Source organism: Aquarana catesbeiana, linkage group LG12 (genome assembly GCF_042186555.1).
Source record: "Aquarana catesbeiana isolate 2022-GZ linkage group LG12, ASM4218655v1, whole genome shotgun sequence".
Classification (NCBI taxonomy): domain Eukaryota; kingdom Metazoa; phylum Chordata; class Amphibia; order Anura; family Ranidae; genus Aquarana; species Aquarana catesbeiana.
Window position 1 is genome coordinate 209,187,492 of NC_133335.1, and position 22,092 is coordinate 209,209,583.

Sequence of the window (22,092 nt, forward strand, 5' to 3'; positions counted from 1 at the left end):
TTTATGGAGAGATCTGAGAGGTCTAGAAGTCCCCACATCTCTCCTCTATGCCAGAAAGCTTGAGATAAAAAAAAAAAAAAAAAAATCAATCTCAGGCTTTCTAAAAAAAGGCAGTGTTTACATCTGCCGGAGCAATGACGTCACTTCTGGCCTCCAAGCTGCTATGATGGCTTTTACATTGCAGGGAATCGCCTGCTAAAAAAAAAAAAGATCTGGGTGATGCCTGCAGCTGCATCATTCAGATACCTTCACTCAAAGTCACCGACGTCATATGACGTCAACCCAGGGGAAGTGGTTAAAAAAAAAATGTTTACAAATTGCAGCTTACTTTTTTTTAGATACTCTATTTTGGACCCTCTAACCAGAAAAAAAGTCTGGATTTCTCTTTATGAGGGGGCTGGGCAGCTGTGTTTTGCCATAATGACCCTGTCTGTACTATGCAGGCAGATCTTCCCTATCAATTGTAACTAGATTTGAATGTTCATTTAAAAAATCTGACGTTAATCCATAGTGCTCACCCTTCAGTGTCATGTACTGTTGTGCATTGCATGTTCATTAACAAAAAACTAACTCAGTTTTCCTTTTAACTAGTTTTTGTTATTGAAAATTGAGAACATAAAAATATCAACACCAGGCTGCCTTTGCCAAAGGCTGATTTTCTAATTATTAATTGAATTCCTTTCATTTTATATAGTGATTTTTCTCCCTGGGGTCTGCTTTTGGGGCAGATGGTGTAGTAGCCATCTTGGGCATGCTCAGTAAAATATCACACTAGGCCCAATCTTAGACGTGAGCCAATTCATCTACAAACGCATCTTTGGAATGCGGGAGGGAGGAAATCGCAGAACCCCCACGCAAGCACAAAGACACAATGCAAACTCCATGCAGATAATGTCCTTGCTGGGACTCGAACCGAGGACTCCAGTGTTGCAAGTCAAAAGTGCTTACCAGTAAGCTGCTGTGCTGCCTGCCGTTTACCATAATTATACCATGTCTTGTTTCAGGAAACAATATCTATGGAGATGAGATAAGAGAAGTCCTAGGAAAGGTTAGAAACACCAGTGAGCGCACCTCTTATATACTGATGGACAAGATCAAGCCTAAGCCGGTGAGGAATTGTCTGCTGAAAGCAAACGGCCAGCTTCAAATCTCCGAGTGCATTAGTGAGCTGGGCATATTTGGCGTCTATGTCAGGTAAGTGTTCCATGTCCATGCCTATCTAATCCTATGAATTCTTTTTCTATGGGATCATTCACACGCTCATAAACGCTTGTTGAGTGACCCAATGTTGTGCTATTTACATTATCTTTCAATACAGTTCAATCCAACGCAAGGGGATAGTAATGTGGTGGTTCACGTTCTAATCCACTGCTCTAAAAAAAATACTGCATGTGCTACTTTTTTCAGCATATACACTGGTTTATGAATGGACACCTCGGGAAACGAGGCATTTTGCCTTGTCTATGCATTGGGGCTACATTGAAAATAACTGCCAGCGTAGCCCCACTGTATCTGGTGTGAACGGGCCCTACAGGCTAATTTAAAAAGGAAATCTTAGGCTGGGCATACACTATACAATTTTCTTATTCAACCTCCTTTAGAATTGCCTTTAACTATGTAGAGCAAGGGTCTGCCTGATTGCATACAAATTAAAAGGGTTTAGGTTTGACCTCCATATTATATGGTTTTGGTAGATCTAAAGGAAAGTTGAACAACAAAATTGTGTGTATATATAGTGTATGGCCTGCCTGAATATGGGCTTGTAATTTAAAAAAAAGTGTATATAATAAACTCAACACAAAAAGACTTCTTATATTCTAGTTTTCCAGTGATTATATAGCAGCTGCATCTTCTTTTTTTTTTTTCAACCGATGATCCTGCCAGTAACACTCTTCCTGTCTTAGGGTGACCACACTCACCCACCATACTGTGCCTATGGATGAGCAGTGGTCTTGCCACAGGATAGGACTAAAGAACACCCCCCCTCTCTTCTCAAAAAAAGTGGAGGAATCAGTAGTCCACACTGGGCAGGACTGATAACAGGCACCTAGGGAGGGGTTGTGACATCACTATGCACAAAGCCGTTGGCGCTGTGCAACTGGAGGAGTGGTGAGAGTGGACACAGTCCTATTTACATTACCGGTCATATGATGCAATTCTATGGCAGGCGTATCATCTGTGATAGTCTAGTGCTTATGTGGAAAGTGTTTTTATTCCTTCTGGATTCTTGTCAGAATAACACTAATTTTGACCTACCTATAATTTGGAGGTCATGACTGTTTATGAGCATCGTTTTTATTTGGTGGAGGTCAAATAGATTGTGGAGAGCACAGGGTGATCGGGAACTGGGGGGGGTCTTGGTTATTGCACAGGAAAATTTGCCTAGTCTGGATGTTTGGAGACTCTCTATACATTTTGGACTTTATTTTTTGAAGATTATAACTGTATATGAATTTGAGATATTATCAATATATAAATGAGATTTTAATTTTTATATAATGGTCAATGAAGTGTTACATGGTGTATGATCATATATACTAACTATAACTATATATTTTCAATAGTCATAAAGAGCAGCGCAATAATATATATATATATATATATATATATATATATATATATATATATTCATTATAAAAGTCCTAAAAGCGCAGCTCCACCCAAAATGGAAAGCTCTGTTTGTTTACTCCCTGCCACATTTAGTACCTTTCGGCTCCCCATACCCATTTCCGCCGCCGAGCCAGTTGGCAAGCACAGCCCGCTTCGCACGTGCGCAGTGGGGAACCAGCTATGAAGCGAAAGGCAGAAAGATTACACTTACCACGAATGGCGGCAGCAGCACCGTGAGATAATTGGAAAATCGGCTGGGGTGCCGACAACTAAGGATCCCTGGGCAGGTATGTATCCTAATATTAAAAGTCAGCCACAGTATTTGTAGCTGCTGACTTTTAAATTTTTTGGTGGTGGGGGGGGGCAAAATTATTCTTTAAAAAAAAGAAATAAAATCCATCAAAGAGAAAACAGCCAGTGGATGGAAACAGCTGTGTCAAGTAGTTCACTCAGATGTGAAAAGTGCAATTCCCGTCACCAGAGGCAATCCAAGCAGCTCAACTTATAAGTATGACCCCCTGAGCTAACCAGATGTTCCAACATGACTTGTGTAACGAAGGATAAAGCTAGCCACACATCCAGATTAGGAACTCCTCAGGTCCATCCGATTTGATAAATGCATACAATCAAACAGAAGACAACATTTTGCTGTCTGCTTCATGTTTATTAAAAAGAACAAGAAGGAATCTGCTTACAAATACAGCACTTTTGAAAAGTGCAAAATACGAGCACTCAGTAAAAAAATCCACACAGGGATTCGGAAGATAGCTGCAGGTGACGTTACTAGTGTTGCTACAGCCCCACTGACAGTCCTGCCCAGGACGTAACGTGTACGGAGGAGGAGGCATGCTTCTGATGTCAGCTATCTTCCCGAGTCCCTGTGTGTATTTTTTACTGAGCGCTCGTATTTTGTACTTTTGAAAAGAGTAATGCAGCCCTCCTCCCCCAATAGTGTGTTTTTAGGTATTACAGGAGGCTGATTCCAAGATAGAGCTTTAACTGCTATATTGGGTACACCTATACAGTGGCGTAGCGTGGGTTGTCAGCACCCGGGGCAAGGCAAGTAATTTGCGCCCCCTAACCTGTGGGCTTTTAGCACCCAAGAATGGGGGCCCAGGTTCCTCCACTCACAGTCTGAGCCTCTGATTGGCCACCTGCAGCCTTTTATTAATGGTTAGATCTGAGATATCTCTTTGATTACAGTAGTCAAAGAGATATCTTCTCAGTATCAGCCAATAATAAAAGGCTGCGGGCAGCCAATCAGAGGTCTAGGTTGTAAATAACAAGGAGCACCTTATATACAGCAGAGCAGGCAGCCAATAGTAACCCAGACGTAAGGGTTGTGCATATTATTTAATGCTAGACATACTACAGGAGACAGTCACAAACTGCAGGCATACTATAGGAGATGGTCAGAGACTGCAGACATACTACAGGAGATGGTCAGAGACTGCAGACATACTACAGGAGATGATAAGAGTCTTAATGGAGCATTGTTAAATACTACTTGTGCATTCTGCGCAGAGTGCAGAGTTCAGGAGTGCAGTATGTACAGAGTTCATGAGTGTACTGCGTACAGGGTACAAAGATCAGGAGTGTGCTATATACAAAGTGCAAAGATCAAGATTATGCTATGTACCAAAAGGAGTACCCTATATACAGAGTGTAAAGTTTAGGAGAGCGCTAGGTACAGAGTTCAGAGTGCAATTCATACAGAGTGAAGAGCTCAGGAGTGTACTGCATACACCGTACAGAATTCAGTAGTGAGCTACGTACAGAGTGCAAAGATTAGGAGTGTGCTAAATACAAAAAGAAAAGATTAAGATTCTACTATGCACTGAGTGCAAAGATCAGGACTGTCCTATGTACTGAGTGCAGGATTCAGGAGTGCACTACATACAGAGTGAAGAGTTCAAAAGTGCAAATAGTTCAGGAGAGCGCTACGCAGAGTGAGCAGAGTTCAGAAGTGCACTGCATAGAGAATGCACTGCAGAGTTCATCACTGTGCTACGTACAGATTGCAGGGCTCAGGAATGCATGTCTCACAGGACAGTAACTCCCCTTCCAGTACAGAGCTCTCCTCCCACCCACAAATCCTCTCTTCCCCACCTACAAAGTATCAGGAGAGGGGCTGCTACAGAAGTGCAGCTACAGCTTACAGTAGGAGTGCAATGTTGTTAGGTGGGGAGAGGAGGCATTAGTGCAATGAGGGGGTATAGGCAATGATATTGGTGCTAAGTTAATAGGGCATTGATGCTAAATGGGGGGCAATGTGCTAATTTCTAACTTGGGGGAGAGTTGGAACATTGGTGCTAAGTGGGGGGAAATTTGGGATAAGTGAAGAGAGAGGGGTTACTTGGGATAAGTGGAGGATATTGGGGATACATGGGAGGAGAGGAGAAACATTTGGGTTAAGTGGCGGGACAGGAGGGACATTGGGGATAAGTGGGGGGAGAGGAGGGGCATTTCGAATAAGTGGGAGGGGAGGGGGGACATTTAGGATAAGTGAGGATAAGTGGGATAATGGGGATAATTGGGGGGACAGGAGGAACATTGGAGGGACAGGAGGGACATTGGGGGGAATGGGAGGGACCATGAGGATAAGTGGGAGGACAGGAGGGACACTGAGGATAAGTGGGAGGACAGGAGGGACACTGAGGATAAGTGGGAGGACAGGAGGGACACTGAGGATAAGTGGGAGGACAGGAGGGACACTGAGGATAAGTGGGGGGAGAGGAGGAACATTTGAAATAAGTGAGAGGAGGGGCATTGGGGATAAGTTGGGGGACAGGAGAAACATTGGAGGGACATTGGGGGGGACAGGAGGGACATTGGGGGGGACAGGAGGGACATTGGGGGACAGGAGGAACATTGGGGGACAGGAGGGACATTGAAGGGGGGGCGGGAGGGAGATTGAGGATAAGTGGGAGGACAGGAGGGACATTGGGGGAAATGAGGAACATTGGAGGGACAGGAGGGACATTGAGGGGACAGGAGAGACACTGAGGATAAGTGGGGGGAGAGGAGGAACATTTGGGATAAGTGAGAGGAGAGGAGGGGCATTGGGGATAAGTGGGGGGACAGGAGGAACATTGGAGGAACAGAAGGGACATTGGGGATAAGTGGGAGGACAGGAGGGACATTGAGGATAAGTGGGGGTACTGGGGGGACAGGAGGGACATTGGGGATAAGTGGGGGACAGGAGGGACATTGGGGGACAGGAGGAACATTGGGGGGGACGGGAAGGACATTGAGCATGAGTGGGAGGATAGGAGGGACATTGGGGGACAGGAGGAACGTGGGGGGGGGGGGGCGGGAGGGACATTGAGCATGAGTGGGAGGATAGGAGGGACACTGAGGATAAGTGGGAGGACAGGAGGGACACTGAGGATAAGTGGGAGGACAGGAGGGACACTGAGGATAAGTGGGGGGAGAGGAGGAACATTTGAAATAAGTGAGAGGAGGGGCATTGGGGATAAGTGGGGGGACAGGAGGGACATTGGGGGACAGGAGAAACATTGGAGGGACATTGGGGGGGACAGGAGGGACATTGGGGGACAGGAGGAACATTGGGGGACAGGAGGGACATTGAAGGGGGGGCGGGAGGGAGATTGAGGATAAGTGGGAGGACAGGAGGGACATTGGGGGAAATGAGGAACATTGGAGGGACAGGAGGGACATTGAGGGGACAGGAGAGACACTGAGGATAAGTGGGGGGAGAGGAGGAACATTTGGGATAAGTGAGAGGAGAGGAGGGGCATTGGGGATAAGTGGGGGGACAGGAGGAACATTGGAGGAACAGAAGGGACATAATAAGTGGGAGGACAGGAGGGACATTGAGGATAAGTGGGGGTACTGGGGGGACAGGAGGGACATTGGGGATAAGTGGGGGACAGGAGGGACATTGGGGGACAGGAGGAACATTGGGGGGGACGGGAAGGACATTGAGCATGAGTGGGAGGATAGGAGGGACATTGGGGGACAGGAGGAACGTGGGGGGGGGGGGCGGGAGGGACATTGAGCATGAGTGGGAGGATAGGAGGGACATTGGGGGACAGGAGGAACGTGGGGGGGCGGGAGGGACATTGAGGATAAGTGGAAGGACAGCAGGGACATTGGGGGACAGGAGGAACATGGGGGGGCGGGATGGATATTGAGGATAAGTGGGAGGACAGGAGGGACATTAGGGGACAGGAGGAACATGGGGGGGATGGACGGGAGGGACATTTAGGATAAGTGGGGGACAGGAGGGACATTGGGGATAAGTGGGGGACAGGAGGAACATTGGGGGGGCGGGATGGATATTGAGGATAAGTGGGAGGACAGGAGGGACATTAGGGGACAGGAGGAACATGGGGGGGATGGACGGGAGGGACATTTAGGATAAGTGGGGGACAGGAGGGACATTGGGGATAAGTGGGGGACAGGAGGAACATTGGGGGGGGACAGGAGGGACATTGGGGATAAGTGGGGGACAGGAGGAACATTGGGGGGGGACAGGAGGGACATTGAGGATAAGTGGGAGGACAGGAGGGACATTGGGGGACAGGAGGGACATCAGGGATAAGTGGGGGACAGGAGGAACATGGTGGGGGACAGGAGGGACATTGAGGATAAGTGGGAGGACAGGAGGGACATTGAGGATAAGTGGGGGGACAGGAGGGACATTGGGGATAAGTGGGGGGCAGGAGGGACATTGGGGGGGGACAGGAGGGACATTGAGGATAAGTGGGAGGACAGGAGGGACATGGGGGGGACAGGAGGGACATTGGGGATAAGTGGGGGGCAGGAGGGACATTGGGGATAAGTGGGGGGCAGGAGGGACATTGGGGGACAAGAGGAATATTCGGGGGGCGGGAGGGACATTGGGGATAAGTGGGGGGCAGGAGGGACATTGGGGAATGAAAGGAATATTCGGGGGGAGGGAGGGATATTGGGGATAAGTGGGGGCAGGAGGGACATTGGGGGACAAGAGGAATATTCGGGGGGGCGGGAGGGACATTGGGGATAAGTGGGGGGCAGGAGGGACATTGGGGGACAGGAGGAATATTGGGGGGGGCGGGAGTGACATTGAGGATAAGTGGGAGGACAGGAGGGACATGGGGGGGGGACAGGAGGGACATTGAGGATAAGTGGAGGACAGGAGGGACATTGGGGGGCAGGAGGAACATTGGGGGGGCAGGAGGGACATTGAGGATAAGTGGGAGGAAAGGAGGGACATTGGGGATAAGTGGGGGGCAGGAGGGACATTGGGGGACAAGAGGAATATACAGGGGGGGCAGGGGGGACATTGGAGGACAGGAGGGACATTGGGGATAGGTGGGGGGCAGGAGGGGCATTGGGGGACAAGAGGAATATTCGGGGGGGGACAGGGAGGACATTGGGGATAAGTGGGGGCAGGAGGGACATTGGGGGACAGGAGGAATATTGGGGGGGGCGGGAGGGACATTGAGGATAAGTGGGAGGACAGGAGGGACATTGGGGGGACATTGGGGGGCAGGCGGGAGATACATTTGAGATAAGTGGGGGAGAGGGTGATGCTCTGTGTATGTGAAGTGTACATCTGTTTCACATACCGCAGTTCACTTGGTCAGGAAGATCCGGTTCCCCGGAGATGTTATCATTGCATGTGGGGTAGAGCTGGACTGGCTGCCGCACTGTAGAAATGGGAGATCCAGTCCAGAGCGGCGGACGAGAAGACGGCGGCAGTTCACACAGTAAGGCGGAGGCGGGACTCCTGGAGCAATCCAGCCCTGCCACCGCACGTGACCCCCGTTCATCCAATCACAGGGCACCCGCTGCCCATGCCGCAACACAGCCAGTGACACCGTCCGTACACAGTTAGCATTTGGACGGCGTGTCACTGGCACCTGATGCTGCGCCCCCCCCCAAATTTTGCGCCCGGGGCCACGGCACCCCCCGCACCCCCCACGCTACGCCACTGCACCTATATTGCTGAAACACCTCGTAAGTCCTAAATAAAGTGTAATTTTTGGATCCTTCATTTCTCTGATGTTTTGACTATTTTAATCAAGTTGCTTTCTAATGCGTGAACATTATCTCTGTTATCCTAGGCAAGGTGGAGAGATGGTTCTCAATGAGCGAGTGGGTCACCTCCTCAGGACAAAAGCCACAGAGCATGCAGATGGCGGTGTAGCGGCTGGGGTAGCAGTCTTGGACAACCCGTATCTTGTGTAGCAATTGGAATCTGGAACAAGAAGTTCTCAATGTGCCTACTTCCTCCTGCTGGTCATTGGAGGAATACACCCTCACAGCCTTCCGGTGAAGATCTATGTCCCTTAATTGATGCTTTCTGACTGGATATTTATATACTCCAATGGTTACATGCAGGTAGTTGTCCTCCAAGTACTAGAATCATGTCTAGTAATGGGGCTTTTCCAGATATGGTATAATAAGCTTATGGTGGGAAAAGTACACAGTTCAGGCAGCACAGTTGCTGAGTGGTTAGCACTTTCACCTAGTAGAACTGGGGTTGTTGGTTCAAATCCCAACCACAGCACTACTGTGACGTATCCCAGAAGGACTACAGGGAGGGAGGGGGAGAGAACTTCAACTCTGATCACCTAGGCGATCCGAGCACAAGGGGGAGCGGGTACCTGTCAAAACTAGGTACCCATTACCACCCCCCCCCCCCTAAAAAAAAAAAAAAAAAAAAAACCTGCCTGACCTGCCAAATGTGGCAGAGGGGGGAGTAGGACTTAAAGAACTTCCCCTTTTGGGTGAACTTTTGTTAATGCTGTATAAATTAAAGGGTTGTTCCTGTGCCTTAAGCCTGGTACACACTATTTTTGTTTTGTTTAACCCAGTAGGTTGAACGAAAAAAAAAAAAAAAAATCTGACAGCTCAGGTCGGAGCCATTGTACAATCTCCCCTGCTGTGCTATTGTGTTCTGACAGGGGGACATCCACCAGTGCGCTCAGCCATTGGCTGAAAGCACTGTTCAGGAACCAATTGGCAGACCTTTTTCGGACATGCCCCTTTGACAGAAGCCAGCCCAACGGCTGGCTGGCTTGCTTCTGTCAGACCGGCTGCTATACAATGTGGGCCGATATTTGGCCCATGTGTATTAGACTTTACCCATGCTTCCAAAAGCAAGAGCCATGATAAAGGCCCTGTTTACACTGGTGTGATGCTGAAAATCCTGCGATTCCTGTGCGGGTTCCCGCATCGCAGGCGGTTCACACTGAAATCTGCAAACCAGTGCAAATGTCAATGTAAAGTTAATGACACCCCCAGATCGGATTGCAGTGCGAACTGTGAAATGGTACAGGAATTAGATCACATAGGTTGTGAACACCCATGCGATCCAATTCCAGTGTGGACCAAAAAGGATCCTGCAATTTGTATGGCTGAATTCGCATCTAACAGACATCGCATGTGCTGTGCACAGCATATACTGTATCACCATGCAATAATACATAACAAAGTATATCACATTAATCAACAAATTGTGTATGAGATACTGTATGTATTATTGCATTCAGTGATACACAGTATGGGGATGTCATTTATGATCTGATGCAATGGATAGGATTGATCTGTATTTAGCGCAGCATATTTCATACCTACTAATATAGATCTGTGAAGTCGCTTGTTTTCTTGAGTCCATCCGATTCCGCCCCCCCCTTCCATGTTGAGCCCTAGTGAAGGTGGAGTGGTGATGCCCCTTAAAGACATTTGGCTTTTATAGGACTTGTTTTTTGGTTTGTTACCATGATATTGGAAACTTTCATCTGCTTTTGGTCTGGTGCTCCTTTTCTGTATTTTCTATTATACTTCCAAGTCAGATTTTGTGCATTTATTTTATCTGGAATGTACGGTAATTAAAATCTGCAATTGCACTGTTGCTCATGGAAGACTGGGGGGGGACTCCGAAGCAAAGGTTTTGTCTTTATTTATACTAGAGTATACCTTTTAAGATTTAAGCCAAGCCATTCCTTTTGTATGTTGTTAATTGTGCTACATTCCATAGCAACATAGAAGTAAATTTGCATGTGTTCCATTGATAATCATACTAGATAAAAAAAAAAATATATATTTTTTTTTTCAGATTATATGTTGGTCATCTTTATAAAGCAGATGTGTCATTCACTGCAGGTAAATCTTTCTGGCGCATGCATTTTAAATGACAGTGAATGATTCACTGCCAGTGACTGTCACCCTCATTGCTTTATAAATAGGCCCCTTAGTGTTCTGTTATTGGTATCACAGACAGATTTTGTATCCTCGTGTCTAATTGTGGAGTTTTTGCTATAACTTGTCATTTTACCAGAATATTTAATGAATCTTTAGGACAAGACAATCTGCAAATGATATGCTTATGGCTCAGTTCATCTGGTCTTTTGCGAATGCCATTGGCAACTGAAGCCCAGATTTATTTATTTTCTTCTTTCACTTGAAGGCTGTGAGGGGATCTATATAGCTGTTGGGCAATTTAAAGTGCCAAATGAAAAACTGGATTATATGTTTTTGGCAGAGAAGCCCATTAAATATCCTATATTTGGAATTAATATGTATTCGGTTGTAGGATGTGTAGAAATATAGGCATGTCAGGGTTGAAGGAGTTTTAATACATAGTAAATTTACCCCCCTGCCTAGTCCTCCTGACCTAAACCAACCCCACCCCCCATTATCCGGTGTCTTATATGATCCTCTGGCAGTGATCTTGCAGATGTGCGTTTTCAAGCTTCTGCAGCCTCAGGAGATGCCAACTATGCAAGTCAGAGGGCTGCCTGTGAAGTCGCAGGCAGTGCTAAAGATTTTCGTTGGCGTATAACTGTCGGGCAGGTTGTGCCTGTTCTCGTTGGGTATGTATGTGTGTGGGGTGCCATTAAAAGTAAATGGCAGAATGTAATATGCATTTTCATGACACCATTGAATGGGGCCCTTAATATTGCAATAGTTTAATTTTAAAATTATTATAATTCTGTGTGCAGAAATGTGATTTAAAAATAAATGTAAATTGTTTTATTAAAGTGTCTCAGTATTTATTACATTCTTTTATGAAATGATGGATACCAGGGCTAGACAAATACCAGCAAACAATGGAATAATTGTGGAAAACTGCACTCCATTAAAAAGATTCCTTTATTGATGAACATCCATAAAACTAGTACTCATAGGATATGGTTGTAATGAGTAAGCCTCTTATTAGCTTGAAATGCATTTGAAAGCTCACTCCTCATGCCGTACTAGTTTTATGGATGTGCAGCAAATATCTTTTTACTGGAATGCGGTCATCCACCATCTTGTTTTATGGACCTTCAATGGCAAGCTGGACATGCACCCAGTTACAGTGAATGCAAGAGTGTACGTTCTGCTGGAATACAATAATGTAATCTCCTCACCTGTTTGGTTGGCTGTCATGGCATAGGAAAGAATATGAGCTTAAAGACTGGTACACGCCGGCTAACATTCAGCCATGTGTACAGGAGCCTGTCTCACTAAAGCCGTTCTAATGAGCGTTTTTTTTTTTAATCGAGCGTGCAAGCCAGCATCTAAATCACGCTTGCAGCCAGTGGCTGAGTGCTGATCAGTGTCCTGGTGGGGCGGTGCTTGGGTCCCCCTGTCAGAATACAATAGCTCAGCCGGATATTGATGTACTAACATCACTTGTGTTAGTACAGTGATCTGTTAGTGTTTTTTTTTTTTTTTTTTTTTGTTCAGCCTGCTGAGTTAAACAAAAAAAATCCTCTTAGCCTGCCCCGTGTATATGTTGGAATCCACCTGCTCAGCGGGTAATCTGATCCTCACTGAGCAGACGGATGGCTGATCCACGTCTGCTCCACTTATGCAGTGCAGACACAGCCCACGCACCTCTATGGGCAGGCGGATGTAAATGGACCCCCTGTCCTGGACAGACGGGGAACAGATCCCCATCAAAACACAAAAAAAAACAAAGTCAGCGCTGACCCCACAACCAACTCTCAAATGTTCAGTCTATATAGAAAAAGTTCTCTTGCTCTAGAGGTGCTGCAGCTCTCTCAAAGATCCACTGGGTGGCAGACTTAATCTGAAATATACAAGGAAAAGAGAGCGCATGGCTTCCCTAGTGTAATTCCATCATTAAAATGGAATTACACTAGGGCAGCCGTGCGCTCTCTTTTCCTTGTATACAACGGATCCCCATCAGTCTGTTTTTAGCGGATAGGATCAGATGTCAGTGGGTGGCAACTGACAACCTGACGCTCCATAGAGGAGACTGGAGGTCTATAAAACTGACTGACTGGTTTACCTCATCGGTCCATCAGTGTGAAAGGTTTCTTTAAATCCTGTGTCTCAGTCTGCCCTCTTTGGTCTGGCTGAGGATCCTCTGGACAATGAGATCTGATAGTGCCCGAGCCATTGTACTGGAATCCCGCTGGCAGGCAATGGCTCGGCTGAGACATAGATTGGGGCAGTCACAGCCTGTATAGAAATGGGCAAAAGATGTCAAATAAAATTTGGACCTTTTTTATCATACGTGTTTCAGAGAAGTCGCTCTGCTCCTTTTTCAGTAACGGTTGTTGAACTTACAAACCTGTTCACACAGGGGCGACTTCTCAGGCGACCTAGCCGCCTGACAAGTCGCCTCCCGTTCTGTACAATGGAACCGTTCTAATAGGAGCGACGCAAGTCGCTCCGACTTAGAAAAAGGTTCCTGTACTACTTTGGGGGCGACTTGCATAGACTTCTATACAGAAGTCGTTTTGCAAGTCGCCGTGGAAGTCGTGTGCAGGTCGCCTTGGTGAGGCAACCTGCAAGTCGTGCCGCCCGTGTGTGAACCGGGGCTTAGTGATATGTAAAGCAATGAAAGTAGAATACTCAATATTACATGTATAGTTCTGCCAGTAATATGATGTCAAATACACAAACTATTCACAAATTTTGTTTGCATTTATATTTTTTATTTTTCCTTCTACAACTAAAAAAATCGTCCCTTTTTTAATCCCAGTGTTCCAAATAAAATCACTTAAACACAACATACATACGTGGTTTTCAAGGATACAAGAGAATTTTAATAATCAAATAAAACTGTTTACACCATGCGACCGGGCCAGTCGACATAACATTGGGAAGTCTGGTTGGATGGAGATTGGTAGGATAAGCTATCCATTGGCTTCATGGAGATTCTTATGACTAGACAACTTCATTGTTGGCAGTCATCTGCTGCCTATTCTACTGTGTTAAATACCTGAAAATTAAAATGTCAGCTCTGCTGTTTTAACTCTAGGGCTACCTGGGTGATTAAAGGATTTTTATAATGACCATAACCTTGCTAACGCAGGCCTTGTTCACACAGGCTTCAGTTTGCTGATCACAGGTCTTAATCGAAGCACTGATTGCCAATTTATACAAGCTGCTAGCAGGCTTCAACACTGCTTAAGCATGGGTTCACATATGAGCATGCAGGAGTCCAGTGCATCCTCGTTCACAGTTTCAGCCTGAATTTTTGGCTGAATTCTGACCTGAAACGAACCAAAAGATGCACAGGGCTCCTGTGCAAATCGCAACAGAGCCACTGCGGAGATGTGTGTACCGGCTCCATAGAGAGCAGGTCACAATCTCCTGCTGTGCGAATTGGATGCAGAGGAAACATGTATCCAATTCGCACTAGTGTGAACCCAGCCTGAAGCTTGTTTAAAGTAGCAATCAGCACTCTCATGAGGACATTTCCAAACAGATGCTGAATGGCACTTTAAAGGCTTAGAGAAAGCTGCATGAAGCTTTGCAAATGCTGAAAGTTTCATAAAAGCATGCAGTTCACACTGCTCTTATACAAGCTGTGTAGTGTGTGCCCTGACTTTCTCAGATCCATGCAAAGTGCCAGTGGCTACTGATAGACCCACATTGACCTGTGGCAAAAGCCCACCCTGGGTAAGCACCAGGGCTGAATGACTCCACTTCCCACTCTAAAAGTGCTTGAATCTGGGGACTGGCCACTACAGTCTGAGTACAGCCCTGTGACTCCTCCATAACCCAAAGCCCCACACTCGGTTGAAGCCAAAGAGCAAAGGCTCCGACAGAAGATGCCATAAGCAAAACATTCCTATGTAGGGGGAAAAGGACAGTGTCCCTTTAATACACTGACCTGGCACAAGTACATGGATCAGGTTAGTCTGGCGCTGAATACTTGCTCCAGGTCAGTGACTTGCACCCCTGGATCAGCAGGATATCCACAGAACTAGTGTTTTTAGTCAGCACTAAATACCTCCTAATTCATCACTACAGTTTTTTCTTTAATCACCCATGTAGTTCCCGTCCCAATGGGAAAGACTAAGGGATTCTGCATTGGAATATATGTAATATTCACACTAAAGAAGTGAAATAGACAGTTAACTTTATAGCAAGCTTCTGAGTTACTGTTGAAAGAACAATTTGAAATGCCTTTGGTGCTTCTATTGCAGGACAAATTGATTGACAGTGTATATGTAGGTCAGCAAGGAAAGTTAAGTTACATGCAAATATTTGAATGCCTATAGAAGCCAGTTACAATGTAAAGGACAAATTCACCTTTAGTTCCTCGCCGACAACTCTTCATACTACACATTTGCCCTCTAGCCCATTTATGATTTTTGGTAAAGCTATACTCATGGCAGCCACAGTGATCCCTCTTAGTACAGCTTACCCATAGGGCTAAATTGGATCCCTGACTATGAAGAGGAGCCAGCCAAGACCATGTCCAAGGAAAGCTCACTGGATTGGGGAGAAAGGAAATGGGCTGCAACTGGGAAAACATGAAGTTGCCCTTTAAAGTGGAACTGTGGCTGGCTATAAGTCTTTAAGTTAAAACATATTAAATTAAAACAATCCAAAGGTCAGTTTGCCAACATCAGCTAACTCACCAGTATGTCTGAGCAGTGGAGGGTAACAGGAGAACCAGGAGGAAACCCAATTGAACGAAACAACCTATAAAAACTATGCAATTAATGCCCGCACTAAACCCTTGGACCTCTGGACTACAAGGCAAAAGTGTAAACCACTTAGCCACCCATTTTGGCTTACCATACCTCAACAGGAAAACAAAATTACATTCTTTAAACAGACCTTAATAAAGACCAACTTTTCTATTCATTAAGCTGAGTACACACTATAGTTTTTTTTTTTTTTTTTCGTGCAACCCCATGGGTTGCACAAAAAAAACCTGGCAGCTCCTGGTGGGAGCCGATGTACTAACCTTGCAAGGTTAGTCCACTGATCTCCACCACGGAGCTGTTGTGTTCTGACGGGGAGGGCACCCGACATACACACGGGCAGTAAGTTAGCCGGTATTGTTTGTACCGGCAAATGTATCCCAACATTCTGCCCGTGTGTACCAGGCTTTAGGCTCCTTTCACACTGTTGGGAGTCCACCAGCTCAGCAAGAAATCTCTCCACTGATCCCTGCTGAGCAGGCAGAGGACAAGTCTGTGTCAGAATGGACACAGCCCACCACCTGTCTGTTTCCATCCGACTGTCATCCAATGAACTGGACGGATGGGGAACAGATTGGATCTCGGCAGGTGTCAACAGACATGTCGGTTGACATCTGCCACTCCATAGAGAGCATTGGATTGTCCAGTCAGTTGCACCTGAAAAACTGACAGGCGGAGCTAATTGGACCGTCAGTATGAAAAGGGGCCTTATGCTCCAAATACAACCAATGTATTTAACTTCAATGAAACAGTTTCAAAATCATTTTTACCGCTTATGTTCCTGGTATGGTGGCCATCCCTAAAACACAGCTGACCAGGAAACTGCACCCAGAATAGCAGATAGTGTTAAAACTTGAGCTGGCCACACACACTGAAAAAGTATATTCCCTGCACCACTTCCTCATCTAAGGGAGAAGCAGATTTCCCCTCAATTAGTGTGAGGGCAAGACATGAGGAATCCCACCAAAAAAACACATAATTAGTAGAGTGAGAAGGATTAGAGTGTCTGACAATATTTTTATCGCTCTGTCTGTCTGTTTCCTCCTGTCCTGGAACAGGAAGTTAGGAAGGTAAATTATCCCCACTGGGGTCACAAACAGAAATAAAGACCTGACAGCTCAAGACATTGATCAGATTCTTAAATCCGCTCCTGAAACCGACACCACAATTTGACTTACATGAGGTATGAAACAGTTGCTCAATAGTCACAATACTCAACAAACGCAATTCTCACAAAATATACACAGAATTATATGGCTGCAATATCCGAAGTGTGTTAACTTGTCTCTTGGATTCACAGTTAACATGACATTCCTGTCTAGGTGAACTCTGCAGTTCTGTCCTAGAGAACAGTCTTGCATCGATTGCTGAAGAGTTGCTGGATGACCGTGGTGTCTGCGAGTGTAGAAATGTCTCCCAGGTCATGGTCGTCTTTGGCAATTTTTCGTAACACTCTTCTCATTATTTTACCTAAAGAAAAAAAAATATATATATAATTATATATATATACATACATACACACTGTGTATTTATATATCTCTTTACATATACAAGTCTATATATGCATATACACACACCCATAGGAGGTTATATCTCTCCCTAACACAATATTATATACACATACAGACTTGTATATGTAAACAGACTATATATACACGTGTGTGTGTGCGTGTGTGTGTGTGTCTCTGTCTTTAAAAGCTGAACTTCAGGCAGATAAAGTCACTAACTTAAAGCGGAGTTCCACCCTAAAGTGGAATGTCCGCTCATCGGATTCCTCCCCCCCTCCGGTGTCACAATTGGCACCTTTCAGGGGGGAGGGGGGTGCAGATACTTCCGGGTATAGCTAGCCGCGGACTCCCCGCCCACCCCCGTTGTGTTGTGGGAAATACACAGTTAACACAACGGGGACCAGTGTAGACGCGCAGCAGGGAACCAGGCAGTGAAGCCGCAACGCTTCACTTCCCGATTCCCTCAGTGAGAATGGCGGTGGCAGCACCCGAGGATCGTAGGACGGTTCGGTCTCGGGTGCCGACATCGCTGGACCCCGGGACAGGTAAGTGTCCTTATTTTAAAAAGTCAGCAGCTGCAGTATTTTTTCGCGAAACTCCGCTTTAATGCGGCTCTGTATTCAATACCTGAATGAATTTAACCTGGTCTCATACATGACATGTTGCATTTCAACTGACTTTATCAAGGGCTTCCCTTCTATGTAGAGAAAACGTGACGATTGTTGCTGGTGCTTCATATGCATTTTTTTTTTGTGTTCTATAATGCTTTAAATAAACATAAATGAGGAAGCTTCTTGTATCTTTGTACACTGCTGCTGGGGGAAACCACAGTACTAACATGGAGCACTGAAGGCGGGATATTGTGAGAGACACCAAATGCTGCCAGAGGACAGGACCCAGTGTGACATACAATGGGTTATAGAGAACAGAGATTCTCCCGAGTGCTGTTAGATCAACTTGTGAGTGGTCACAAGGATTCTGGTAAATGCAGTTCCCTGCAGGAAATGGTGTAGAAATAAACAGAACGGGGAACCTGTCATCGGCATACTGCTGTAAAAGGTACACAGTATCCAAATGCATTGTGTCAGTCCTTGTAATGCTTCCTTCTCACTTTTGTTTTCCAGTTGATGAAGTATACTGTGTGCTGATGACATGTTTTCTTTCACGCAAGCCAGATCCCTTAGCGGAACGGGCAGATGACAGGTCCGTGTCCACCCTGCTTATGCAGAACGGACACAGACACAGCCCACTCTGCTCCATGGACAGTTGGATGTACACAGACTGGTTGGCTGTCTGGACACAACTGCCCTCCGATCCGGCCAGAGGGAAGGGATCCCCTTCCGTTTGTTTTTGCCCGATCAGATTGGAGGTACAGGTGGGTGTAGATGGACACAAGTCTGTTTACATCCACCATTCCATAGGACCGCTCATGTGAAAGGGGCCTAAAGACGAATATTCAGACAAATAGTCGAATATACAGATGAAACACAAATAAGAGAGCCATTTTACCGGCCAAAATACGGGGACTTCTGGTGACTTCATTTCCTGGATTTTGGAACACAAACTGTGGATTGCACAGCTTTTATATGCGTGTCATAAAAGACTTATCAATTAAAAAGTTTTATTATACAGCAATATCTACATGTTATCACTCCATGTATGCTTTACTCTTATCCTATGAGTACGTTTAACCACTGGGGCCACGTGGAAGAGGAAAGGATACATCTATGAAAGATATACAGTAATACCTCAGATTGCGAGTAACATGGTTAACGAGCATTTCGCAATCTGAGCTATTTTTTTTAAAATTCTGACTTGTCTTGCAAAACGAACAGGATTCGAGCCTCTGCTGTGTACCACATTAGGCCAGAGGTGCAGGGGCGCTGGTGACATTTGGAGACGCTTGGAAACACTCCGTGTTCCCGAGTGCATCAGAGCGTCTCCAATCGGATTCCGAGGGTCTCCAGCCCCCCCCCCCCCCCCCCCGCCTCTGGCCATAGCATACCATAGAAGTAAGTCACCGTGGAACAAATTATCTGGGTTTCCACTGACTTCTATGAGGAGATTCGCTTTGATACATGAGCGCTTCTGGAATGAACTATGCTCGTAATCCAAGGTACCACTGTACAGGATTTCACCAGTACAGGCGATCTTTACATGGGTAGCGGTTGCGTGAGGGCACAAGAGGAAGGGGAGCACAGCACTTTTATCACTTCTGTTATATATTATTGCACTATTTATTATTATTTAAGGTACTTAGATGGCGCTGGGTTGAAAGCCGCAAGCTTATGATAGCTTGCCTTCCAGTAAGCACGCACATTATGTGGTGGAGGTTAACGAGTCTGTAGCGGTGTTGAAAGCTGTTTTAAGATCACCAAGATTATTCACATTCATCTGTGCTTTATGGACCGATTAATGTTTATCACTATTTTGTTTTTTTATTTATTTAGTGCAGCTCCTTCTAATCCAATCTCTTTAATATCTGCCTAGAGAGTTCAGCAATAAGCTCATAGAAGATGATGCTTTTTGTCTTTCAGAGAACACATTCTGACAAAAAAAAAAAAAAAAAAAAGTATTCTCACCTGAGCGTGTCTTGGGCAATCCAGGTGCATTCTGTATATAATCTGGAGTGGCAATTGGTCCAATCTTTTCTCTTACTGAGAGAGAAAAAGAACAGAAAATGTAAAGGTGACATTTGGGTAGACACCACTTTTTAAGTACAATACACATTTTATTATATTAACTAACATATGTCTGGCTTTTGGGGGTCTTGGATCTTTGCCACTTTGAAGTTGGGAAGGATGTATTAAAGGGATAAGACAAATGCAACCAAACCGTGTGTTGTTCCTGCAAGTCCCTTCATTAATCCTTAAAGTGATATTAAAGCCTTGTGTTTTTTTTAAACATACGTTATACTTACCTGCTCTGTGCAGTGGTTTTGCACAGAGCAGCCCAGATCCTCCTCTTCTCGGGTCTAACACCGGTGCTCCTGGCTTCTTCCTCCTACTGGGTGCCCCCACAGCAAGTCGCTTGCTGTAGGGGCACCCAAGCAGGCACACTCCCCACCCAGGGCTGCTCTGTGTGTCTATTCACACACTGAGCCACAGCTCGGCCTCGTCCCCTCCGTCTCCTGATTCGCTCACTGGCTGTGATTGACAGGAGCTAATGGCTCCGGCTGCCAAAAGCCAATCAGTTGTGCGAGTACCCGGAGAGGCAGGGCTCTCGTTGACATCGCTGGATCGAGAGGGGGCTCAGGTAAGTATTAGAGGGCTGAGAAGGCTGATGCACAAAGGTTGTTTACCTTCATGCATAGAATGCATGAAGGTAAAAAAATCTTGTGCCTTTACAACCACTTTAAGGCCGTGTTCACATATGTGCGAATTGGATGTGTTTTAAACTGAATCCAATTCACATGACATGTGAATGTGACTGCCGCTCAAGGGAGCCGTTTCTCACATGTACAGAGCGGCCGCAGTGCGGTTTCAAAAAGGGTCCTGTGTGTTTATGGGTCCGGTTTAGGTGCACCTGAACGTGTGAACAGAAAAGCACCGGACCCCAGACTGCAAACCGCAGCCCCACATATGTAAACCCGGCCTAAATCATAATCTACGTGCACAGGGAGCTTATACAATCATATGGAGCTAGACCACACTCCCCCCACATTCAGCAATTCAATGCGAGTGCCTGAGCAGCCAATAGAAGCTCTCATTTGTTTTGTTTTCTTTACTGTTTTTAGTTCCCAGGGATCTCATTGGAGAGTATGGAATTGGCTCTGCCCCTCTTTCTGCTGAATTCCCCCCCATGAGGAAAAATACATTTTAAAAAATCCAACAACAAAACTGAGAATCCTTTGTAAAGGTCACAGCAGGTGGGCAGAGCTGGGACCCCGGTTGCCATAATCTTACTACGATAGTCCCAAGAGACCTATGAGCCAGCGGGTGATTCCCAACTACTTTTATGCATCTATAACTAAAAGATCAGTTTTGGATGGATTGGCTCTTTAAAAGCTAGCAGAAGTCTGGGAAATGACCATGCCCTTTCATCAACAACATACCGACAATGAGCTATGAGCCCTCAACTCCTGTAAAGGTCAGTTCTTAAAAAGAGCGTTACCTAGTTTCTTCAACTGATCGATCAATGTTTTGGTGAACTCGTGTCCATCCCGCAGAGTGACAAAACAGTAGAGACATTCCCCTTTCACCGGATGTGGATGACTAACTGCGGCAGCCTCGGCTACAGACGAGTGTTCAACAAGAGCAGATTCCACCTCCGCCGTGCTCAGCAAGTGACCTGGACAGCCAGAGATAGAAGAAGAAACTGGTCATGTCATAAATCACTAGATATATGAACAGAAATCAGGACAGCGAAGGTTTACGTATTATGACACTGCCTCCCTTATTTTTACCTGGTCATGCAGTATACCTGTTGTGCATCCTAACAGCATAACAAGTAAAAAGAGAGGCTTCCATTGGACTTTAATGGGCATTAGAAGTCTTTAAAAGAGAAGTAAAGTTAACATTTTGTTTCCTGATTAATACTTACCTAGGAGGAGGGGGGCAAGGGGGTGGGACTTTGAATATATCACGTGGTTGCAAAAAGGTAATTGGTGAACATGTTGGGAATTTAATGATTGCCATAGAATAAATGCAGAATATAAAATGTAGAAACACGATAGAATAATGCATGGATAATACAGTTCATCTTGGTTACAACATGAATATCATAAAAAATGGCAAGCAAACAATCTTCCAAAATGCACCAGACTGAATTAGGTAAAAACATAATATATGATAATGCCTGCAAAGCCTCGGGCCTCTCGAATCAGTAAATGAAAATTGGCAGATGGCTAATAAAGCAATATAAATGTTGATAGGTGACAGTATGAATGGCAGCTCAACGCTTTTCGTTGCTAGAGGGCCACTCGTCGGGAGCCAGCACTTGATATATCTGGAGGTAAGAATAATAATATGGATTTTAATGTTATAATAATTGCACATGCGTACGGGGGGTGAAGGTATATCCCCCGTATCGATTGCAAATAAATTTACTCGAGTTCACAT

At 45.6% G+C, this 22,092-nt stretch overlaps 2 protein-coding genes across 4 annotated transcripts in view; one reads left to right on the forward strand and one right to left on the reverse strand.

Moving 5' to 3' along the window:
- The window catches only part of GSS (glutathione synthetase), a 114,256-nt gene extending 102,650 nt beyond the window's left edge, over positions 1–11,606 (forward strand). For both annotated transcript variants that reach the window (XM_073606594.1, XM_073606593.1), the window contains exons 12-13: positions 1,005–1,194; positions 8,685–11,606. In XM_073606594.1, the coding sequence (XP_073462695.1) occupies positions 1,005–1,194; positions 8,685–8,808 (314 nt within the window). In that variant the 3' untranslated portion in view covers positions 8,809–11,606. The remainder of the gene's footprint in view (positions 1–1,004; positions 1,195–8,684) is intronic.
- Positions 11,607–13,495: 1,889 nt separating this feature from the next.
- Positions 13,496–22,092, reverse strand: part of ACSS2 (acyl-CoA synthetase short chain family member 2) — an 85,178-nt gene continuing 76,581 nt past the window's right edge. For both annotated transcript variants that reach the window (XM_073606596.1, XM_073606597.1), the window contains 3 exons: positions 21,146–21,322; positions 19,615–19,689; positions 13,496–16,994 (listed from right to left, as the gene is read on the reverse strand). In XM_073606596.1, coding sequence (XP_073462697.1) covers positions 16,867–16,994; positions 19,615–19,689; positions 21,146–21,322 — 380 coding nt within the window. In that variant the 3' untranslated portion in view covers positions 13,496–16,866. The remainder of the gene's footprint in view (positions 16,995–19,614; positions 19,690–21,145; positions 21,323–22,092) is intronic.